The sequence below is a fragment of the Emydura macquarii genome, unplaced genomic scaffold (assembly GCF_026122565.2).
Source record: "Emydura macquarii macquarii isolate MOO-44397 ecotype Brisbane River unplaced genomic scaffold, CSIRO-AGI_Emac_v2 contig_3451, whole genome shotgun sequence".
Lineage (NCBI taxonomy): Eukaryota > Metazoa > Chordata > Testudines > Chelidae > Emydura > Emydura macquarii.
Window position 1 is genome coordinate 3,856,355 of NW_027133588.1, and position 21,400 is coordinate 3,877,754.

General features: G+C 39.7%; 2 protein-coding genes across 4 annotated transcripts in view; one reads left to right on the top strand and one right to left on the bottom strand.

Annotated features, from left to right (window-relative positions):
* Nucleotides 1-498: 498 nt before the first annotated feature.
* Nucleotides 499-18,111, bottom strand: IDH3A (isocitrate dehydrogenase (NAD(+)) 3 catalytic subunit alpha). 2 transcript variants are annotated; one of them, XM_067534834.1, is made up of 11 exons: nucleotides 18,001-18,111; nucleotides 14,285-14,347; nucleotides 12,049-12,132; nucleotides 10,879-10,993; nucleotides 9,288-9,475; nucleotides 8,867-9,000; nucleotides 7,170-7,272; nucleotides 7,024-7,088; nucleotides 5,210-5,294; nucleotides 4,378-4,530; nucleotides 499-2,233 (listed from the first exon to the last, which is right to left on the bottom strand). In XM_067534834.1, the coding sequence occupies exons 1-11, from the start codon at nucleotides 18,025-18,027 to the stop codon at nucleotides 2,150-2,152; spliced, it is 1,101 nt and encodes a 366-aa protein (XP_067390935.1). In that variant the 5' UTR covers nucleotides 18,028-18,111; the 3' UTR covers nucleotides 499-2,149. The 2 variants fall into 2 exon arrangements, with proteins under 2 accessions (XP_067390935.1, XP_067390936.1); XM_067534835.1 differs by having other exon boundaries at nucleotides 14,309-14,347; nucleotides 18,001-18,108.
* A 679-nt stretch (nucleotides 18,112-18,790) lies between these two features.
* The window catches only part of CIB2 (calcium and integrin binding family member 2), a 108,962-nt gene continuing 106,352 nt past the window's right edge, over nucleotides 18,791-21,400 (top strand). For both annotated transcript variants that reach the window (XM_067534543.1, XM_067534542.1), the window contains exon 1: nucleotides 18,791-19,025. In XM_067534543.1, coding sequence (XP_067390644.1) covers nucleotides 18,924-19,025 — 102 coding nt within the window. In that variant the 5' untranslated portion in view covers nucleotides 18,791-18,923. The remainder of the gene's footprint in view (nucleotides 19,026-21,400) is intronic.

Below are 21,400 nucleotides of genomic sequence, written 5' to 3' on the forward strand. Positions count from 1 at the left end.
AAAATCAGTGATTTAAATCAATCCATCCTGCTTTGATAACAGGCCAGAAAACTCACTGGAATACCAGGCATCTTGAAGTTTTCATCTATTGCCAGCACTTCGCAAAATGCCTGTATCTAAGATTGAAAGAGGTATGTGTAGTTGTCTACTATGTCCCAATGACATTTTTTAAGACACTTCTTAAGTGTTGAAATCTCATTTATAGATCCTTAAAAACCTCTGTGGTGCACTTCCTCTTCCCCAAAGCAAACTGCTTAAGGAACCTGATTTTGAGATCTGGTCCTTATCGAATAGAAGATAGTAACAGCTGAAGCAAGCTAAAGTTCTACAAAAAGTTTGTCCTTTACTGAAAATCATGTGTTACAGCAAGTATCTTGTAAGAAAACATGCTCAACTGTACATCATATATACATGCATCTTAGTGCAAATATCAATTATCTACTCAAAGCATTAGACAAGCCAGCAACTCAGACTTTACAAAAAACAAAACAAATGGTATGACTGTGGGAAGTCTTTATTTTTTCACTTTGTGCGTAATAGTAACTCAGCTGCTTATTTAGCATAATACAAATGAATCAAGGGAGCAGCAAACACAATCTGCACATTCAAATCAAGCTCAACTTCTGCTCCTAAGATTTCTAGTCTGTCCTGTGGTACATCCAAAAGAAAAATTATCAGAAGCAGTTGAGTTCACAAGAAAAAAACCCAAACTTTGTCCCTTTCACTGCCATAGGATAGCAGAGGTATAACAGAAGCTGGGATGATTATTTTGCGGTACAAAATTAAGTGACTTTGCCTCACTCAGTTTTGCTTTTGTAACCCGACTGAATGAGGAAATAAGTGAGAGTAAATAAGTGGCATGGGACCCGTAGACAGAATTTAGCTGACTACATAGAGCTAGGGATACAGATCAGAACATAGCCAGGAAGTATAAGATGTATATGTATGTTAAAAGTTGTAGGGATGGAGCTATTTTAAGACATTTAGGTCAGTATCTGTCACATGTCTATGATATCACCATATAGAGATGAGAAGAGGGACTTAACTTCATGGTTTTTGCCAGGCTTAGTAAGCAAATGCCTGGAAACCTCATATCCATCCATACAGTGAAGACAGGTAGGTTCCAGAAACATTTAAGCAACACAGCCAAAACCATAGCTTATTGTCCTAGATAATACCCAGTTTCAAGCTCTGTAGCAATCCCTTGTTATCTAGTCAGTTTCTCAAATTCTGAATGTAAGTTACAAATGATCATAAACATCTCAAAACAGACAATACATAAAAACAAAGGACAACAGAAAAATTGTAGTAGAAATCTACAGAAAATTTATATTTTCCCCTCAGTAGAGAGCAGAAGTCAAGGAATTTGATTATCTACTCATTAGGCAAGCTCTATTGTAAAATAAATAAGAGTCTTGCTCTCAGAGCCACCTTACAAGAATATTTGGATACACAGCTTTGTATAATCGTTTTATTTTACTAGTATTATTTCTTACCCCTGTTTTGATGCCTTGATTTTTATACACAAAAATATTTTAAACAGATTAAATATCTGTAGGGTTTTAAATCTTTATTCATGCATTTAGAGAATTTTTTGTTTTTCTTGGAACATCCCAGCACCTTCAGAGTTTCTTCATTGCTTTTGATACATTTCTAGTAAGTTTCATACCCGTTTATTTACAGAAGTGTCCTTTTGTGCTATTTTAAGGCTGAAAAGCCTATTATGTTCCATTCGGATAAGACCAATAAAATAAATTAAGCTTTCTTTAAAGATGCTTTGTAATCTTGCTAATCCAGTCATCTTGATATTTACAGCAGTATTATTTCCAGAAACTAAAACCCCCTTAATTGAAACGTAAAATGGTAAATATTTGGAAGCAATACAATAAAGGAATCCACTTATACAAAAATATTTCACCAGAGACAAGTAATAAATAAAACAAAGCACTTGGAAAAAGTCCACTGAAAGCAGGCACAAGAGTTATTTGTATCCATTTGGGCTACATTTATTAACAAAATGGCCCCATCTAAAAAGTTTGCTCTCTCAACAGATAGGCAAACCAAATGCATACAAATTGCAGATGACTATATAATGTATTTGTAATGTGTCCACTCGGAGTGATTACAACATTAGTGATATGAGGAATCTTTAGTCAATATCCTGTACCCTGCGACAGATTTCTGCTGTGTAGTCCGAACACTTAGCATTACCTCCCAAATCTTTTGTTAGGACCTGAGAGGGGAAAAAACAGACATTTGAATTAAAAACATTTAATCTGACTATTGCAACGTCTAAATTAAAGTTACCTTCTGGACACAGAGCACGTGGTACTATGCATGCAAGGGAATAATGTCAACTGTCAGAGGTTCCCTGTACCACAATGTTATTAGAAATGAGCTTGCAAACTGCAGTGTGTACAGAAGCCAAATTCAAACAGCAAGTTTTCATCATAGTAGTAGATTGTTATCACGTTAAGACTTTAGCATCATTATTACACTGAATAGCCATCTCTCTCAGATGGTTTAGACACAACAAATCATGCATCTTGGCAGGATGTTAGACCAGATGACCCCACAGTCCCTTCTAACCCTATGGTTCTATGATTAGTGATTATCTTTATTCGCAATTTAGCTGAAATTACTTCCTACAACATATTTAGCTAAAATTTTTGAAAGCCCTCTGGCTTCCTAACTGCACAGTAAAACAGCTCCAACTATTACAACCTCAATCTTCCAACAATTACCTTTCTTAAGTTTCCTTTGGGACTAAAGTTTTAAATGCTTAAGTTCAGGGCAAAGGTGAGTAATTCTTACACAATGAAACTTCTGCAGGGATTTTATTTATTTATTTTTAAAGAATAACCACAAAACAGCATAATTATAGAAGTTGAAACTTAGCATGTTAATAGTCCTCTAGGAGAAGCAAGATCTTTGTTTAATTGGGGAGGGGAAGAATGCAAAAAGAAGTTAAATGATGGCTACAATGGACATCTGTTCAAATCAAATTTTTATCCCACCACCCTTGTAATGGCAGACTGTGGGATAAAAGCATTGCCTGGCCCCTTTGATAAGGCATGGCAATGGGGCAATTTGCATGATAGAGACTAATGGTCTCAGCCATATACAACAAGATCCTAAAAAATTGTGTGACGGGAACTGCAGACATAAGAAGAGATGACAATTTATAATTTTAGGGTTTTGTCATTTTCACTGCATTGCCCAATTTTTAATGAAAGCCGAGTTCTCTCCATTGTGAGCATATATATCCATCACATAGTGTAAGTATTAGTTTGCTAGTGGCTCACTATCAGCCATTGTGTTACTGACCTACATCTAGAGGACTTCCACTTCAGACAGTAGATCTGGTGCTTTTTAGGAGCATTTCATATTCACTCGTAATTTGAATAGCATTTTTAAGTGTCTCCTATGTACAGTATGGCAGCTATCACAAATAGCTCAGTTATAAAATGAACATCTTTTCATTTTATCTTGTTCAACATTTGCATAAAAATCCTCTTATGAGGAATTACAAAGCATCCTCCCCTGCTCATGGCCCAAAGAATTCCACCAGCATGGCTAAGTAATGATCCTTTTTAAACACACCCTCTAGAAGCCAACCAACTCCATTTTAAAGATGAAACCTCAACTTCTGGAAACATCAATTCAAATTTTACTCAAGTTACAAATGAAAATCAATTTGGTGGTTTCCAAATCTCTTAGATACTTACTGCATAAGAGAAGTTATACACACAACTAAGCAAAATCTAATTTGTGTGTCAAATTTTGACCTCATTTACATCCATGTAACCCTACCAAAGTCAATGAGATTGCAGGGAAGAAGTTTAGAAAAGACCTGAGCCCAGAATGGAAACAAAGGTGGTACAGGTCAGTAATGAAATGCATTGGGAAAGTTGTGTGATGATGCCTGTGCAAGACATACAGACAGCACTGGTTTCAACCAGACATAGGAAAACTGATTCCTTTACCTTCCTGAGAACCAAATTTACACACACAAAAGAATTTGTATTTTATAATTTAGATTCCACAAGAACCAACTAAAGGCTACTCCTCGCCTGTGCATACAGGGGCCAGGCCCAATCCCAGCTCTAGGTTTTCATAAACGGAGATGGTCCCAACTAGAGGGTGAAGATGCACAATGGACATTTTCAGGTTCTGAAAGTACTCTTTCCAGACAGCAGAATCTATGAGCCCCCCAGCCTCTCTCAAAGCAGTGTGACCAATCCTGGTTGATCCTGCTGGGACAATGAGCCTCTGCATCCGCCTCGTAATCTGTAGTTTAGGCCTTGGTGTTCTATATTAATTATTGTAGCTACATGAAAAGTGGTAAGGTCAATACTTTGTAAACCCTGATAATACCTTTCTATCTTTAATTGTATCAAAACATGCAGTCTCAATTCTAGTTGCATATTCGTGCAGTCCCATATGACGCAGCATCATCACAGCACTCAGAAGAAGGGCAGTTGGATTTGCTAAATCTTTTCCTGCAATGTCTGGTGCTGTTCCATGAACCTACAGATAAGAAATTAGCTTTTTTATGAAGTCAACACATCAGAAATGTTTAGTGCCTGTTTTGTTGTCTAAAGTACTTTAGACAATTGAAAAATGTATGATTGAGTTAACACTGTAAGTCACTTCAAATATAATTCTTTTGAACAAAGCACATTAATCCAATAAGTTTACTAAACCAGAGTACTTTAAGGTGGAGATAAGGGGTTTCAAATATAAAGAAAGGGGATTAGTTGTGTTGCCCAACTCCCACTGCATGCACATGGGAATTGGACATTTAGCTCCTTTGTATTTCTTAAAGTATTCCCCCTAAAAATCCAGAGTACATGGATACCCTAAAAAGGGGATCTCTCTGACAACTAATCATTATTCAAAATCCTTTCTAAAACAGGTGAATATATTACAATTCCTGCAAAAACTAACTATATATTTGAAATCCTGGTTTCAAATTGCACTGACCATATTATTTCCTTGATTAGTTATTTTGATTGGCTTTTAATGTAATCATTTTAAAAGTAGCATTTCTTTTTACGGAGAATTTAAGTAAGCTTCACAATTAAAGCAGTCATACATTTTGCAGAGAATGTTTTTCAGTAATGGTTACAAGATATCCTGTAGTTTTAGATTTTTGAGACTAGGCAAAGTTAGTTAATAACATTTCCTCTTGTCCAAGATATCTTACAGATTCAAAGATTGCGATTCCATTAGCTCCAATGTTCCCGCTTGGCGTTACTCCAAGGCCCCCAATCAATCCAGCACACAAGTCACTGGAAGAAAAAAAATCTCTTCATTTAAGTTACAAAGGTACAACCTCCTACCAACAAGGTATACAGAGATTTTAATCACTTATTCTATATTAGTAAAACAGAAGGTTTAACACCCAACGATTAATGTGTTTAGCACTGTGGCAAAAAGGACATGTAATAAGTTAGCTATACTACAGCTGCATGTTTGAAGATGAGGGGGACTACTAGACCAATAAAAACAGCTTAATGAGGACAATGACGGGAGCTTCGAATTCCAGGATAGTGCTTACCAAATGATAGGGCTAGGTGGAAAATATTACAAACTTGCATACTGTAGAAGAAAGTTTGCATAGCCAATCAGCACAATAAAAGAGTACCCAACCCCCTTACAATACCATTACAAATCTTAAAATAAAAAAATCAGATAAATATCAATGGAGAGGTTTTATGTAATTGTTTGGAAGTCTTTCAATGTGTAATCCAACATTTTCCCCAAGAAATTACAGAAATATGTTATAAATAAGAGCTGCCTATAAAGAAGCCAGAACTTTGCTCACAAGAGATCTGAATTACTAACAATTATTATACACAACTGAAGGAAACAGGTGATAAGTGATGCAAAATTGCTTTGCTCCTTCATTGTTGAAAAGCTTGTATGATCTGTGAGAGTATTAAAGAAAGCAACACAAAAGTCTGGCTTTAGCAGGGTTTCCTCCAAGATCAATATGACTGAGGACAAGCCAACCAGTGGTCATAAAACACAATCCTGAAAGTGGAAGACATCAAACAAGCATCATAAAATGTTGATATTTAGAACACTACTCAAGACCCACTTCTATTCCAATACCTATAAGAAATTAGCCAGCCAGTAAGTGCTAAATAAACAGGAAATGGGGAATAGTCTATAAAACAGTTTTTTTAATTTAAAATACAGGGACTAGCTTGGCTTGTATGTTGTATCCCCCTCCTCCATCCTTTGTCATTTCAGGTATGTCATCCAATATCTGTTCAGAGGGTAGAACATTTTGGGCACTGTCATAAAGCACTTTAAAAAGCCACAGGGGCAGTTTACAGGGAAGAGGAGTGTGTTGGGGCCACCCACCTTTACGAGAAAACCCTGCTTTGTCAAAATTGGGCACAAATGTAAAGTGCGCTACGACATTTTCATTAGAACTCAAATTGATGGGGAAATCTATATGAGGTGAAAATTACATAAGCAACAATGTAGAGAATCAAACTAGGATGTCAGCTAAACCTCAGGAAAGTAAGCAGAGCTATCAGGTAGAACTTTCAACAGCAACCACAGAGAAAACACTGTATTAAAGCACATAGTATTAATCTGAGCTCTATTTTGTTTAACCAGAAGTTGATTAGGGAATACAGTAGCAAAGGAAAAAGGGTGCGCTTCTAAGTAAACCTAAAGGAGATCTGCTTGTTGAGCTAAGTGATCTTTTCCCTACTGTCTATAAAGAATGTGAAAGATGGATTCTACAATGAGTTAGTTCACAATGGTATTTACACCAACTTTACTCAACCTTTAACAGCCAAAAGCCACTTCGTCATTGAAGGAGGATGCCAAGAGCCATAAAAAGCATTAAACCTATTTAAAATGCAAAAATGCCTGTAACAAGCACTGTAAATTAAGGTAATCATTCATCCACATTGCTAGAACAAAGTTACAGTGAGACTAGTACTAGGATCCATGGAGATCCCCTAAGTTAAAACCTGTTACCAATTCACTTCTACTTACCTCAGGATGTCACCATACAGATTTGGCATAACAAGCACATCAAATTGTGATGGATCCTGTACCATCTAGGAGGAAAAAGTATTTTAATTTTAAGGTCATGTATTGTAACTATAAAAAAAACTTGATATAATGGATTAGGTACTCACATTCAGACACACAGTATCAAGGTACATTTCATTAAATTTAATATCTTTACAGTTTTCTGCAGCTTCCCTGCATTTTCTCAGAAAAAGCCCATCAGACATTCGCCTGCAATTAGACAAGTAAAAGAATGTTATAGGGCATGGCTAAGTAAACAAGTTATAAAAAATAACTGCACCAAGGTAAGTATGAATGCTCCTCTGGAAACAAGGAATAAATAGAAGAATTTAAAGGCCAGATCCTTGGGTCCAATAAAGCTACTCTGGAGAACCCAGTGGTGGCTTTTCACCACTTTGTTCCTGGGACCAGCCAAGAGCTGGTTCAGCTGTTGGAGCAAATTAGGGCAGGTTCTAATTTGGGCTGTCTTGTAAGGGACCCCTACAGGCCATTTCAGTGGCAGGAATTGCTAGAGAGAAGTATGTTTGACCATGGCCCTCTCCCTGCACCCAATACTCCCCTACATGGGAAGGCAGATGCATGTATGAAAATGGTGATGCAGAGTTGGCTCTGCTGGCTTTACATCACTTGGGAATTAGCCTCACAACTGGGGGAATTCCCAGCTGCCTGGTTAAAGGAGTTATAAGGCTGTTTTATGTCATGACTCAAACCAACCTTACTAGGGGCCAAGATCTGGCCCTAAGAGTCTAATTTAGCAACTGATCAAAGAATTCAAATGTTAACTTCTCTGATTTCATTGCATTAAAAACATTCTTAGGATTTACCATAAATGGATACCAAAGTGTTTTTATTCTCATCTTTGACAGTTTGGAAGTGAAGGTTTGTTTTGTTTTGCAATACACACATCAGACTTCTCTAAAGTGTTTACTACACAGAATGAGAGCTAGGTTGTCAGAACCCTCAAAGCTGATCTGAACTACCTCCTCAATGAGTTCAGTTGCATTAAAGAAAGTGAGAATGATAAAGTCCATCCTCCCAACAAGCACATTTTGTACTATGCAAGTGTTCTTTGGCAAGAACACTTCAATATCCACCTCAGGTATGCACTACTAAAGCAAACAAAAGCGATACTTTTGTAATTAAAGCCTGTTGAATATACAAAAACAGGCAAAGAAATATTATGCAATTCCTTAGGTATTATGGCTTAGTTCTGAGGCTTACTGTGGAGTACTTTGAAATCTTTGGATGAAAGTCACTGTCGGTATATCTACACTTCAGCTGTGCCACTACAGTGTAGATGCTTCCTACATCAACAGGAGTTCTTCCATCGCTATAGGTAATCCACCTTTCTGAGAGGCCATAGCTAGCTCAATGGAAGGATATGGCTAACTTGACAGAAGTGCCTCTACCATGGATTAGATTGGTTTAACTATGTTGCACAGGATGCAAAATGTTTCACAGCTGAGAGCAACATAGCTAGGTTGATTTAATTTTTAAGTGCAGACCAGGCCTGTAGTGCAAGTTTCTCTTAGTATTTTTATTCTTAAGTTTACTTTTAAATAGGTAAGAGCACAGGGAGCAGGGATGGAGGAGCAGACGCAAATCACTAACAAGTTAGTATGTAACTAATGCAGTCCCCTCAACACTGGGTCAGTTCTCCCCATGTTGCTTACTTTTTTCCCACTAACATTAATGGGTATTGCACATCTGGGGAGATTACATAAATTATTGTGCATCTCTAAAAGGCAAAATTCATAGTTTTAAAATCCATTCGTAAGAATGTTACTTTATGATGTCAACATACATAATGTTTGCTTTGTGCACTGCAGTAACATGGCTTCTATGATTGTTTCTGGCATACTCGAAAGCAAAGTCAGCAATACGTTTGCTAGCTTCCTCTGTGATGAGTTTGATACTCTGTACAACACCATCAACAATCTGAAAAACAGACAATAGTCATCACAAGTAAAAACCTAAAATGATTTATAAAGCAGAAGTTGATAATGTGGAGATTTGGAACAGCATCATATAATTTTCATGGGCAAGTATCTGCAGACAACTGTACACAAGGCATTTCACATTAAAAATAAATTCTGAATCAGAATAGTTAATTAAAAAAAACCAAAAAACAAAAAAACACTTTCCTAATTTTGCCATACAAGGTTGCAATTGTAAGAAAAGAAAGAAAACACTGCCAGAAAGTGAACTGCTTCCCAACAACATACCACGTGCTCAATTCCGCTGTATTCTCCTTCTGTGTTCTCTCGAATTGTGACAATATTTACATCTGTGTAAGGGGTTTTGTATCCTTCAATTGAGACACAGGGACGAACATTTGCATAAAGGTCAAAGGTTTTACGCAGCAGCAGATTCATCGAAGGGTGCCCAGCAGCTATTGGAGTTTTTAAAGGTCCTATAAAACACAACAGGAATGAGTGAGATAGAAAAGCACCAATCTAGAGTTTAAATTCATTTCAGACATCAAAGGTAGGTCTAAAGCACTGTCACGTGGGAGACCTGGGTTCCCTTGTTAGGCTGAGGAACTCCCATTAAAGAGTGAAGTTATTCTGCTGTTTAAGGACCAAATTGTGACCCTTTTATTCAAGTTGAGTAGCAATTAACACAACAAGCATTCTCATTGAATTCAATAGGACTACTTGGGGAGTAAGGTATTACTCAATGAGAATAACATGAATCACATTCTGGCTATGAAGTATTCCAGCAGCAGGGGAACTGGTTTGTGCTGTTTTAGATACTGGCTCCAGCGCATTATGTTTTATACCAGTTCAGGGTTCTATTAGTAATATTCCTGTCTCTAATACTCCTCTTAGTGAACCCATGAAAAGTCTGACACTACAGACTGAAGAGGTGGGTGAAATAATATCTTTTAGTGGACCAACTTCTGTTAGTGAGATAGACAAGCTTTCGAGCCTACACAGAACTCTGATTGACAACATGTGGCATACACCTTCATTTAGGCTTTCAAAAAAAAGTCACACTGTGAAGGGGGTATACCCCACACTGAGACAAAAGCATTAACGAAGAGAACTTGATTAATACGCCTGCAAGGTGGGTCAGGTTCAATTAAAGATGAGTCCCAGATGGGAAGGAGCTGGATGGTTACTATAAAGAGGAAGCCCAGAATAGACCAGGGCTGCAGGAAGAGAGGGGAAGAACTTAGAAATCCCTGTTGGGGGTAAGAGAGATCTGCTGGGCCAGGGAAGGACTTCAGGGCAATAGGGGGAAGAGGTGGCCAGGGAGAGACAAGGTCTTGGGATCCTCTCCCAAGAAGTTCTGAGATGTAAGGACACTGGACTTTCGTTTGTTGGACTTTGTTACTCTGGAAGGGAGGACTATAAGTGACCTGGTCAGAGGGCAAGTCTTGAGACACGGCAGACCACTGCAGGGTTGGAGCAGCTGTTGGCAGGGGGCACTAGAGGAGGAAAACCTGGTACACTATGCCAGCCATGAAGGGCCATGCCACTGGTGAATCAACCCTTCCACACACCCCAATTGCTATATTCATTCCTTGATATGCAACTCCATTTATGAAATGGTGTGGGTGGATCTGTCGATACCGGCTAGGGATGTTCACTCATTAAATGAGAAAACTGCACTAAAAGCTGAAATAAAGGGCATGCCTTGAAGTTTCAAGGGACTGCTGTAGTGTAGTGTAGTCTGCACTCTAGAATTCACCATTCTGTCATGGTGCAGAGTACTTTTGTCTTTTACATGCCAAACATACTTCCAAGAACATCCCACCCACAGTACAAGCAACAACTGCATTTAATATCTCAACATTCACTCCTGAAGTACCTTTCAATCCCATCTTGTTTTTATCCATGGATTCTTTGGCATCTGGAGGAATCATCCACTTTCCTCCTGGTCCCTGGATAGCTGTAACATTTCTCTCTTCCCACTGAATAGGCGCCTAAACACATTTGTTCCACATTATCTTCTGTATCAGGAATTTGTGTGTGCGCGTGCGTGAGAGAGAGAGTGTGTGTGTGTATATATTTACAAGAAGAAATACTGAACACATTTTGCTCAAACCTTGTAAAGTAATTTATTTTGGAGCTGACAAGTATGGACTATTTCTGATCATTATTGTACTTAAGTTGAACTGATCATTGTTGTATTTAAATCCATTCCCCGTCCCACAAAACTGAACTATCTATTAGCTCTTTAGTATGAAGTAATACTGCCATATAATCAAGAGTAGTTAGTCTATGCCTTTTTCACAGTTGGGTATGTTGTAGTGGAAGTAGAATTTTAAGGGAAGGATAAACTCCTTTTTGGTACCAATGGTGGGGAATCATTTTAACTGACCACAATTATTTCAGAAGAGGTACATTTTGATTTTGTATCCATCTTCTCTCAAATACGGAGTAAGTTATCTGCATATGTACTATATCAATCTTTGGACATGCTGGGTTTCCATATTGCAAAAGTAAATACGTTTGAAGCAATAGTGGATTAATTTCGGATACACTGTTAATAACAAGCCAATGTTTTTAATGTACGCTTTTCTTTTATTTGTATCCACAAATCAAAGTGGATAAAAGAACACTTTTCTATCAGTGGCTACATATTTAGCCAATACTAAATTTATTTCAGATACTTATTTCACATAAAATAACTATGGCTCATATTTCTAAGAATTAAAACCACACTATTTGCTGTGAGCTCCCCATTCCTTTGCCAAGAGGTACAGGTCCTGTCTTGATATTGCAACCCTAACTGCTCTCTTATGTTATATGAAGCATCAGTATTTTGTTTCTTTTTAGCAAGACATACAACCCAGAAATCTGGCAATTTGGTACAAAATTCCAAAGTAGAACTTCCACAAACTTAAATAGGAGTCGCAAGTAAAACCCCTATCTACTATGTGGCAAGTTGAAGTAGTATTCAAATCACTTCAGTGAGCCATTATGCTTTTGGTAAAGTTGTAATGTACATGACTAACAAGGGAAATGACTCGCTTACTTTAGCAGCATCACAAATCTTCATAACAGCAGCAGAAATCTCCGGTCCTATGCCATCTCCTGGGATTATAGTTACTGTCTGTACCTATGCAAAAAGGTCAGATAGTACACCTAAGGAACATTGGCATTCATCATAGATCATTTACAAGTGTTTTGGTGAAAACCAAGATAGTTGCTAGAACAGAGAACAATCAATTACCAAAGTCACTCTAAAAGATGGCACTGCTCTAAAGAGGAGTGCAAGCAGGAAGTCTGATTTCCAAATAAACAGCTTGCACGGTATTCCAAAGAGAGGTGTCTTAGAATCCATCTGGTGCCTCAGTCTGTCTGAAATACAAAGGTGGCTAAGCTAGTTGAAAAGCAGCCTTCCTGCTCACAATCCTCACCAGTACACTACAGTTATTTATTTCTTCCTGGAACTTTGTACAGGAGACAGCATTGTACAGTTATGTCACATATACTAGGACCTCTCCCACACAGCAGCTGGCTCCAGTCATACTAATCTATTCCTAAAGAAGATTTTGTTTGGTTATTTTCTTTCATTCTTAACTTTCCAACATTCATTTTAAAAAAGCTTCACTCATTTAGCTTTCACAAGTGATCTCCTTCCTAAAAACTTATTTTTTTTTTAGCAAAATGAAGTTATTTTTCCACCATAACTTCTTCTGAGTTTCCCCAGCACTTGGTTTCTGATGTCATCCCTGAAGCAGAAGAAACTGACTGCACAGCTCGGACTCATCAAGTATTTAGGGAAGCAAATGATCAAACTTGGTTTAAAGATGTAAGTATTGCTACTTAGATTCCAGGTTTACTTTTACCATTCATTTTGAATCTTAGAAATAAGTTTTCAGTTGTCAGACCAACCTTCACAGGAATCTTTTAATTCAATAAAGCAGCCCGATACAATGTTATTTGAAAAAGTCCTGATTAGAATCAACTGTGAAAACACAAAAGGTGTTACAATTGGCCACACAAGAGACTCAGTATTTCAATGTATATTTTGTATCTGAATTTCTTCTGAATGAAACAGTCATTGAGGTTAACTATAGAGACAAGAGAAAATGGAGATTCAGAGAAAAACGAACTAATGGTGATATGACGACTACTATTTATAAGGCTCATCAATAATGTTAAATACACCATTATTTGAATGCCTTCAAGCATTGCCATGTCCTCCAACACTTAAATTGACTGCTCGGCTGCTATGCTTGTGTTTTCTTTTCCCCACTAATATAATTGGTTATACAGCAATGTGTGACTGGAGTAGTCAAAAGAAATGTAAGATCTTATATAAAATTTGAAATGCCAACTTTGATGTACCAGGAGCCTGAGGTACAACACCATTCTTAACTCTTTCACTAATAAACAAGCCATGGAAAACTTATTGGTTTCTCTTTTTCACAAATGTTTTATGATTAAAAGCCACAGTCTCTGCTGAAATTCACACTTCCCATGAAAGAGAAGGCATTGCATTGATGCATGCATCAGTCTGAGCAGTTTTCAAAACCCTCTTTAAGTGAGGCTTCAAGAGCATGCTTGTGTGTATTTTGTACATACACAAAGAGGGTAAGAAACCCAAATGTGATCAAATCACTTATACAAACAAGCTCAAGAGAGAAATTATACAATCATATTGTAAACTAAAGTGAAGTATTATAGAGGGACTTCAAAAGGGCAGGCCTCTAGATGCTGGATATTCTAAAAGCAGCAGTTTTTAAATGTCAATATGAATACTGGTATTAAAGTGTTTATAGAATTATTTAAAGAGTTCATAGGTATAGATTTGAATTAAACTATAAGGTAGTTGTTAAACAGCAAGTAAGTCTACTGCTTATAGAAAATTTTGCAAAATAAAAAGATGATTAGAAGCTTCTCAACAACTTTGCCATTGAAGTTTCTATAAAAGTTTCAGAAGGGTTGATTTCTGACTATCCCATTAATGTAATCAGATTATGTGAATTTTTTCCATGCAATTGCTATAATTTTCCATAAAGGGTTATTCAAATAATTAGTCTAAGCTTATATGATTCTTTTGAATGTGAAACTGTCAAAAGATATTGGCACTAAAGTTAGTCAACAGAAATCCAACATGGCATAAGAGCATGGCCATTGTACTTAGGAGTTTATTTTTAAAAGTGTATGGAAAGATAATATAGCTACCCTATCTTATTCAGTAAGTTGCTCGGTACTTTTTATTGAGAAACTTCTCAAAAGAAAAAAAATACTATTATACTCACAGCACTACTAAAACATCTGGTCACCTGTTTTTGGCTTTTGAAAACTCCTAGCAACCGAGACATCTGTAAAAACAAATATTTTAGTGTGTGAACAGAAAGAAAGACAATATTGATTTTTAATACTGCAGCTGGTTTGCATTTTAAAAGTACAATAATTTCAGTTCACATTTTATACTAGGAATATCTTTGCTAATATTAGTTGCCATACATTTAGTATGTAAATATTTTTTTCAGATGACAAGCGTTTTCAGTTTGCAAACACTTTATTTTAATTATTTTGTCTTCTATTTTCAAGATTTTTAAATGTACAGTCTGCTACCAACAAATAATTTCTTCCGTTCTTTATTAATTTTGACAACAAGCTTGTAATATATTGCAAGAATGTTAGGAAAAAACAGTAAATTCCACTACAAACACTATGTGGATTTAGAAATTAAAAGTCTAAAATAAGAGAACTTTAGATTCTCCCTTAAATATTTGTCCTTGTGTCCAATAAATTGTGAGACAGACATGTTTTATTATAGGAAAAAAATCTGTATAGGCAAAGGCCAGGAAAGTCATGCAAATGATAGAACACAGAGATTACACATTAGACACAAAGAAGCCATAATGGTTGACTAATTTTTTTTAATCTGTATGTCTTTAGCACCTAATAACTAACTCTAGTAAAGTACCAAGATTCTAATGTGATAGGCACTACATAAACAAAACGAAAAAAGATGATCCTTGCCCCAAAGAGATAGCAGATGGATACAGACAGGAGAGTACAAAGAAACAATAAGCTGAAGATACCCCTTCAAGTAGAGAGCTGATATAAAGCTGCAATGGAACTTGTGACAAGCAGAGAAAGTAATGAAATATGAAAACACTGTCTTCTTTACACATATTGAAAATTTAGCTCAAGATTTTGCTGCAAGACTTGATTAGTAGCTGCCCTGATGGCACTTAAATACCTGGGATAGGATTTTCAAAAGCACTCAGCATTGGCCTTACTATTCCCATTGAAGTCCATGGAAGTTTTACCACTAGGAGCAAAGTCAGGCCAATGGTAAGCACTTTTGTAAACAGCATCCTTAGCATTTTCATATCTGGATTACACATGAATATAGTGGAATTTTAACTACAAGTCTGTTTTAAATGTGATATTACTAGTACTGTAGCTGATGCAAAGATACTTAGACAAAAGAAGGGTGTATACCGAATTTAGTTTGAAAAAGATCTAGTTTATCATGACCCATTCTGCCATACACAGTAAAAAGTAGTGTATAGACAGACCAAACTAGAGAGACATCATGTCATACTAATGTAAGCACCAGTTGAAAGGACTGGATAAAGGACAGTTGGACACATTTCACCTGAAACTTACTATCATAACTTCCATCATAGATCTTTGACACTTATGCTGAATTGGCATTAAGAACATAGCTGTATGACAAGGAGGGCAAACTGTAGGCAAGATGATTAGAAATGATGTAATTCTCATCTAGGATATTGTAATGAATGCTGTAGAAAAAGTAATTACAGCTAGGATTCATTCTGACCTGTAACTGAACATGAAATACATAAGGTCATAACTGCAGGCAAATATTGCATATCATACCAAGCTGCACACTTGAGAGAGAAGCCACAATAGAGAACTGCCTTAGATACATAAACACCTGGGTGTCTTCGTGGTATAGTTCTTGCCTGTGGTGCCACTGGGTAACTTTGGAGACAAGTGAAAATTATGGGCTGCTAGCATGGTCTAGTGGTTGGAGCAGGGACTAGGAATCAGACCTGTGTTTACCAGAAGTTATCAGCTTGATATAGGATTCATAAAATGAAATTCTATAGCCTGTGTTATGTAGGGCATCTACTAAATGATCAGAATGGTCCATTTTGGCCTTAATCATGTATTTATGAATTACTCAGAAGTGTTTTTGTCCAAATTATTAAAAATTTAATAGAAAACTCAGAGGTTGAATTTTTCAATGATTTGCCTATGCTATTATGTTGAATGCAGGTCTAATAGTAAAAGTTTATCGTTTGCTGGAAAATACTGAAAAGTACTGGGACAGTAAATGCCCACTATTAAGTATAGGTTGGGCATCTTTCAAACAGATCCAACAGTGTATTCAGAGGAATTTTACTCTTGTTTATGCAACACAAGTGACTATGTCTATGGTACAACCTCCAGAATAACTACCATTTTCAAAAAAATAAGAGTTGGTGGAAACGAGTCAGAATATAAACAAGTCAGAATATAAACACGAAGTATTAATATGCTTGTTTTTCCAATCAGATGCCAGAAAGAGAGAAAATTAATTCTTTGTAAAAGTGGTCTTTTTACTAGAATCCTATTTTTAGTAATCTCTACAGTATTAAATAAAAGGAATATAGAGAAGCAAGTTGCTAGTAGCTTGTTCAAGAACACTACTAGTAGTAAATGCACTAAAAAATGCACATTACTGAGCTTGAGGAAAGCTAATTATCTCCTGTTTTACTGCTAAAATATGAGGCATAGCAGAAGTAAGTTGCATTGCTGCTAGTTTGAAGACTAAGGGCACATCTACACTGATGGTGGCAAAGTTGCCGCTGTCAGATCAACTTATCTGGATCAATTGAGCAGTCAGTGAAGACCCACTCAATCGATCCAGAAGTCGATGCTGTTAATCCACCCCGTCAAGTGGCATAGCACTGCGTCAACGGGAACACGGTTCCCATCGGCGCAGTGCTGTGAAGACGGCATGCAGAAGAGAAGCTATTCTGCGTAGCTTGCGTAATTCCCGCCGACTGCCGACAAATTCCCAGGTAAGTGTAGACCAAGCCTAAAGGTTTTATTGCTCTGTTATGTGCAACCACCAATGTATGCAAATTCACAAGAAATAATCAGAATACCTACAATACTAATTAAATATTCTCTATATGCGAGAATGTATGCAATTTATGCAATGCAATTTAACCTTGGCAGTCACTAAGTGTGCGTCCATAGACAATACCAACATGCTCCAGACACCCCATACAATCCAACTATGGCAGCATCTCAGCAAACCATGGTCTCCTGGACACACACAGCACTGAATAGGACCTTGGGCTGTGGTGGATAGAGAATGGGGATCATTACGTCCAGTACTATCCTGAGAACGAATCTCGTTTACAAAGATAAGGAAGAGACAATCAGGAGAGGAAAGGGAGCAAGCGCAGCTCAGCAGGCAGCTGAGAAGGTTCTTCCCCTTGCTCAGGTGATCGCGAACGAAGATGTCCAGTTTTTTACTGTAAAGATTAGCCCCGCAGCTGCAGGGAAGCAAGTAGCGGGGCTGGTTAGCCGGCTCCCTCCGTCCTCGGCGGCGCGTGGACAAGCCAGCGGGGTCACCGACCGTCCCAGCTCCTTCCATCCCCAGAGGAGCGGGACGATCCCGCAGGGGAAGGAACAGGGCCCGACGGCGCGCTGCCCCGGGAGCGGATTCAAGGGCAAGGCACTAAGCAGGCTCCGCCTCGCCTGAGCCCAGGGCAGCGGCGTTTGGCCCCCTGGGCACCGTGCACCCCCCCGAGCAGCCAGGCCCGTTTCCTCCGGCCGGCGGCTTCCCAGCTCCCTGCAGCGGGGAGTCAAGGGCACGAGCAGGCCCGGGGCCACGCCGCAGCCATCCGGGGAGCGCGAGCCAAGGAGCGGCGCGGGCGCCCAGAGCCGGACAAAGCCGGCCGGGAGCGGCAGGGCCGGGCCCCGGGGAGCCGCTTACCGTGGGCATCCACGCGGCCGCGGCCATGGCGCCTCCTCCTACTGCCTGGGCTCCGGCTGCGCGGACCGACACCCGGACCCCTCCTAGGCAACCCCTCCCCCCTGCGCTCGCGCTCGCGCTCGCTGCTCAGGGACCGGCACGCGCACGCCCGGCTCCGCCCCGCAGGACACGCCCACCCGCCGCTCATTGACCCGCCCAGCGCAACGCCGCCCGCCCACCCCAGAGCGAGGCTGTCAGTCAGACAATGGGTGACCCTCGGAGAGGGGGCGGGCCGGGGGCTGTGTGGCGCGGGTTGCCTCAGGCTGGCGGAGGCGCCCTCCCCCCCCCCTCGCCTCAGAGTCAGTCACAGAGCAGGGGCAGCCTGGGGTGGGGGTGTCGGTCGCAGGGAGGGAGCGGGGCTTCGTGTTCCCTTCCCGCCTGCCAGCAGGGTCCTCTCCCCCTGCCTCTCAGCCACCGCCCAGTGCAAAGAAATAACGCCTCAGGGCAGGGCTGCTGGGCCTGCTGTCGCCTGACCCGGGGCATGAGTCCCGCCCAAGCCACCTGCCCCTTGCTGCCCCTCCACCCAGCCTGGGCAGAGTGAGCAAGGCACCCAGCCCACAGCCAGGGGGGCCCCGAGGACGGGGCTCTGGAGACGGGTGAAGAGAAGGGGTAACCGGAGGTGGGACAGTGCAGGGCGTTCTCCTGCGTAAGGAGCAGCCAGCTCACAGCATGGCCAGAGCCAGCTGCAACCCACTCCACAGAGTTATTAATTAGCACCCAGGATGTTCTCAGCCTCGCCCGCCCGAGGACCTGCTGCCTTGTGGCGCCCACACCTTGCCACAGGCACCGAGCGGGCCCAGGCAGTGCCTGCGGAGGGCGAGGGGTTGCCCTGGGCTTTGCGAAGACGCAGCTAGGATCAGGGATTTGTTGCGTTACCATCTGCCATGACTTTATTGCAACTCACAAGCCTCACGGCAGCTGGTGTTTGTCTCCTGGACTCAGCTGGTCACCACAGAATCTCGGCTTTCATTTCACACAACAGAAAAGTGAGTTTCAATCGTTCCAGGGGGTGAGAGAATCCTACGAGCTTCCAAAGCAGAAAGCAAATAAAAACAATCCAAATGTATTTTTTTAAACTCATAATTTGTAAGCCACTCTCAACATTAAGGGGCCTGACTTGTGGTTTTTGAATGGTTGTTGGCATTCCTGGATAGCAGCAACACCCAGCCTTGCACATGGTCCCCATGAAAGGCTCTGAGCTGGGGATCATCCATGGATAAGGCCCTGTTTAAATCACCATTGGATGGACTGCATGGAAATAGTGAAATTAGTTGAATGATGTGAATTCCCCAGTGGGGAGAGGCAGAAGGGGGAATTAAAAAAAGGAAAGAATCACTGTATTGGGCTATTTCAGCTGCTGGTAAGGTGTTAGCTTTCCTGCTGTCCTGCAGGAAAAGTGGGGTGGTGCTGACAACAGGTAACGATGATTAGGAGCCCCAGCCTGGCCCATTCCACAGTGGTCCCTGGCAAGGAACTGAGACTGGGATCCACTGCTTGAAAGAGGAACAGTTCTGAGAAGAGGCCCTGCTCTGGTGTGAGGATCAGAGGGAGACCAGCATCCATCCCCCCACCCTGATCCCGCATCCAAGGCAGGGTCCCTTCACACCTGTAAGCTGTTGGGCTAGGGGGCATTTCTTACCATGTGCATGAACTATACCTAACACAGTCAGGCCCTGATCTTTAGGAACTATATAGTATAAATAATAATAGTGTTCACACTCCTTAGAATTTTATCAAGACTTCATGATATTTGGTTATTTAGCCCCAAAGGTTGTGAGAAAAGCCTGAAAATGTGATCTAAATGTTCAGAAGGCAAACAAAACCTAAAACTTATTATTTTTAAAAAATCTCATGATGTTTTTAGGGTGTGATTCATGATTTTTGAATGCTTGGGCTTGGCAAGAGTGTTATCAGCATCTTTAATTTTTTTAATTTTTTTTTTTTTTTGCCTTCCCCATCCTACATATGCTTAAGGAGATAGTCATAGTCTTAAAGTTCTGCCCTAAATTTGCTGATCCCTGCAAGAATTTGGAAGTGTGAATGAATAGAAAAAATACAGAAGTGGTTCTGTCTTCATCCATATCATTATGGTTTCACACATCTTCATGGGGAAAGCAGGCCGTTTGCTACTTTCTCTCAGGTGCAGAGCAGCAGCGGGGATCCAAATGCTTTCCTGTTACTAAGACATGCTTTTACATGTTTATTTTATTATTTTTTGTGTGCATCCAATTGTTTTTTTTTTTACAGTGTTGCATTTTACTGGGAGCAGAATTGGCCATAAGGCCTTGTCTATGTTGGCAGGCTTTGGGAACTTTCTCTCTGCTGCATGGCATCAACAGTAGGAGTTCAAGCATTGAACAGCACATCTGCTCTGAGCAGGGCTAGGCAACATGGTGGTAAATGCTCCCACAACTGGTCTACCCTTGCACTCCCACACTTGGTAGCATTGGTGGAGCTACACCAATGGTAGTGCTTGGCAACAGTGGTGGGAGTTTCCCTGAAAATAAAATCCCACTGTAGAGACAGCTATATTGTTTTCTAATAACCATTGCATTCAGGGCATGCAATGACATAACAAATGTAGTCTGCTTTGTGCCACCATTAACTTAATCTGTAACTTTTTAAAGGATATTTTGCACAAGACAGTGTTTGGTCTAGGGACAAAATGATAAACATAATGTCACATTTTACATGAAATATTATGGTTGAATTAGGCTTAATGAAGTGCAGTCAAAACCCACATCTTCCAAGACAATGTAGTGAATTTTATTAGGCCAGATGAGAATTACTGTGAAAGTCAAAAAGTTTGGCACAAAATCTAATACGTTTACTTACTCCAAATCATTGTAACTGCAGTATAGTTCAAAGAGTAGATAGTAAATATCTGCCATCCATATAAGGAGAACAACAATGTAGCTAGACTTCTGTTTCATAACCTTTTCTTTTCCTTTTCATAATAGATTTTGTGTGTGTGTGAGACACCCCGTAAAGACTTGGTTCTGTCCTCAGACATGTAGAGTACACAGTGCCATACACATTGGAAAATTAGTTGCCATATACGGCTACTAAGCAGGATGAAACCTGGGATCTTATACCCAGTATGTAGCACATACTGTAGCAATGAAGCATTTTCCACAGCAGATTCAGCCTGAAATCTTAGTGGGAGGTTGCCTTGCTTATTTTGTTTGCACACTTTAAACCACTCATTTAATTTATTATTCATAGAGCACCTTAAAGGGTACATAGTGCTTTATAAACCTTGTAAAGGACAAGAGGCAGGGAAACACACAACAAGGAGACATTGACAAGTAGATTAACATAAGAAAGCTTCACAAGAAAAGTGGGTATTACAGAAGGATTG

Excerpts from the sequence above, each read along its gene's own strand:
- IDH3A (XM_067534834.1), bottom strand. The coding sequence starts at position 18,027 with ATGGCCGCGGCCGCGTGGATGCCCACG. Across the intron at positions 7,273-8,866 it reads GTGCACAAAGCAAACATTAT|GCGAATGTCTGATGGGCTTT; the intron begins GTATGTTGACAT and ends GTCTAATTGCAG. Across the intron at positions 5,295-7,023 it reads CTGTATGGTGACATCCTGAG|TGACTTGTGTGCTGGATTGA; the intron begins GTAAGTAGAAGT and ends TTTTTCTTCCAG.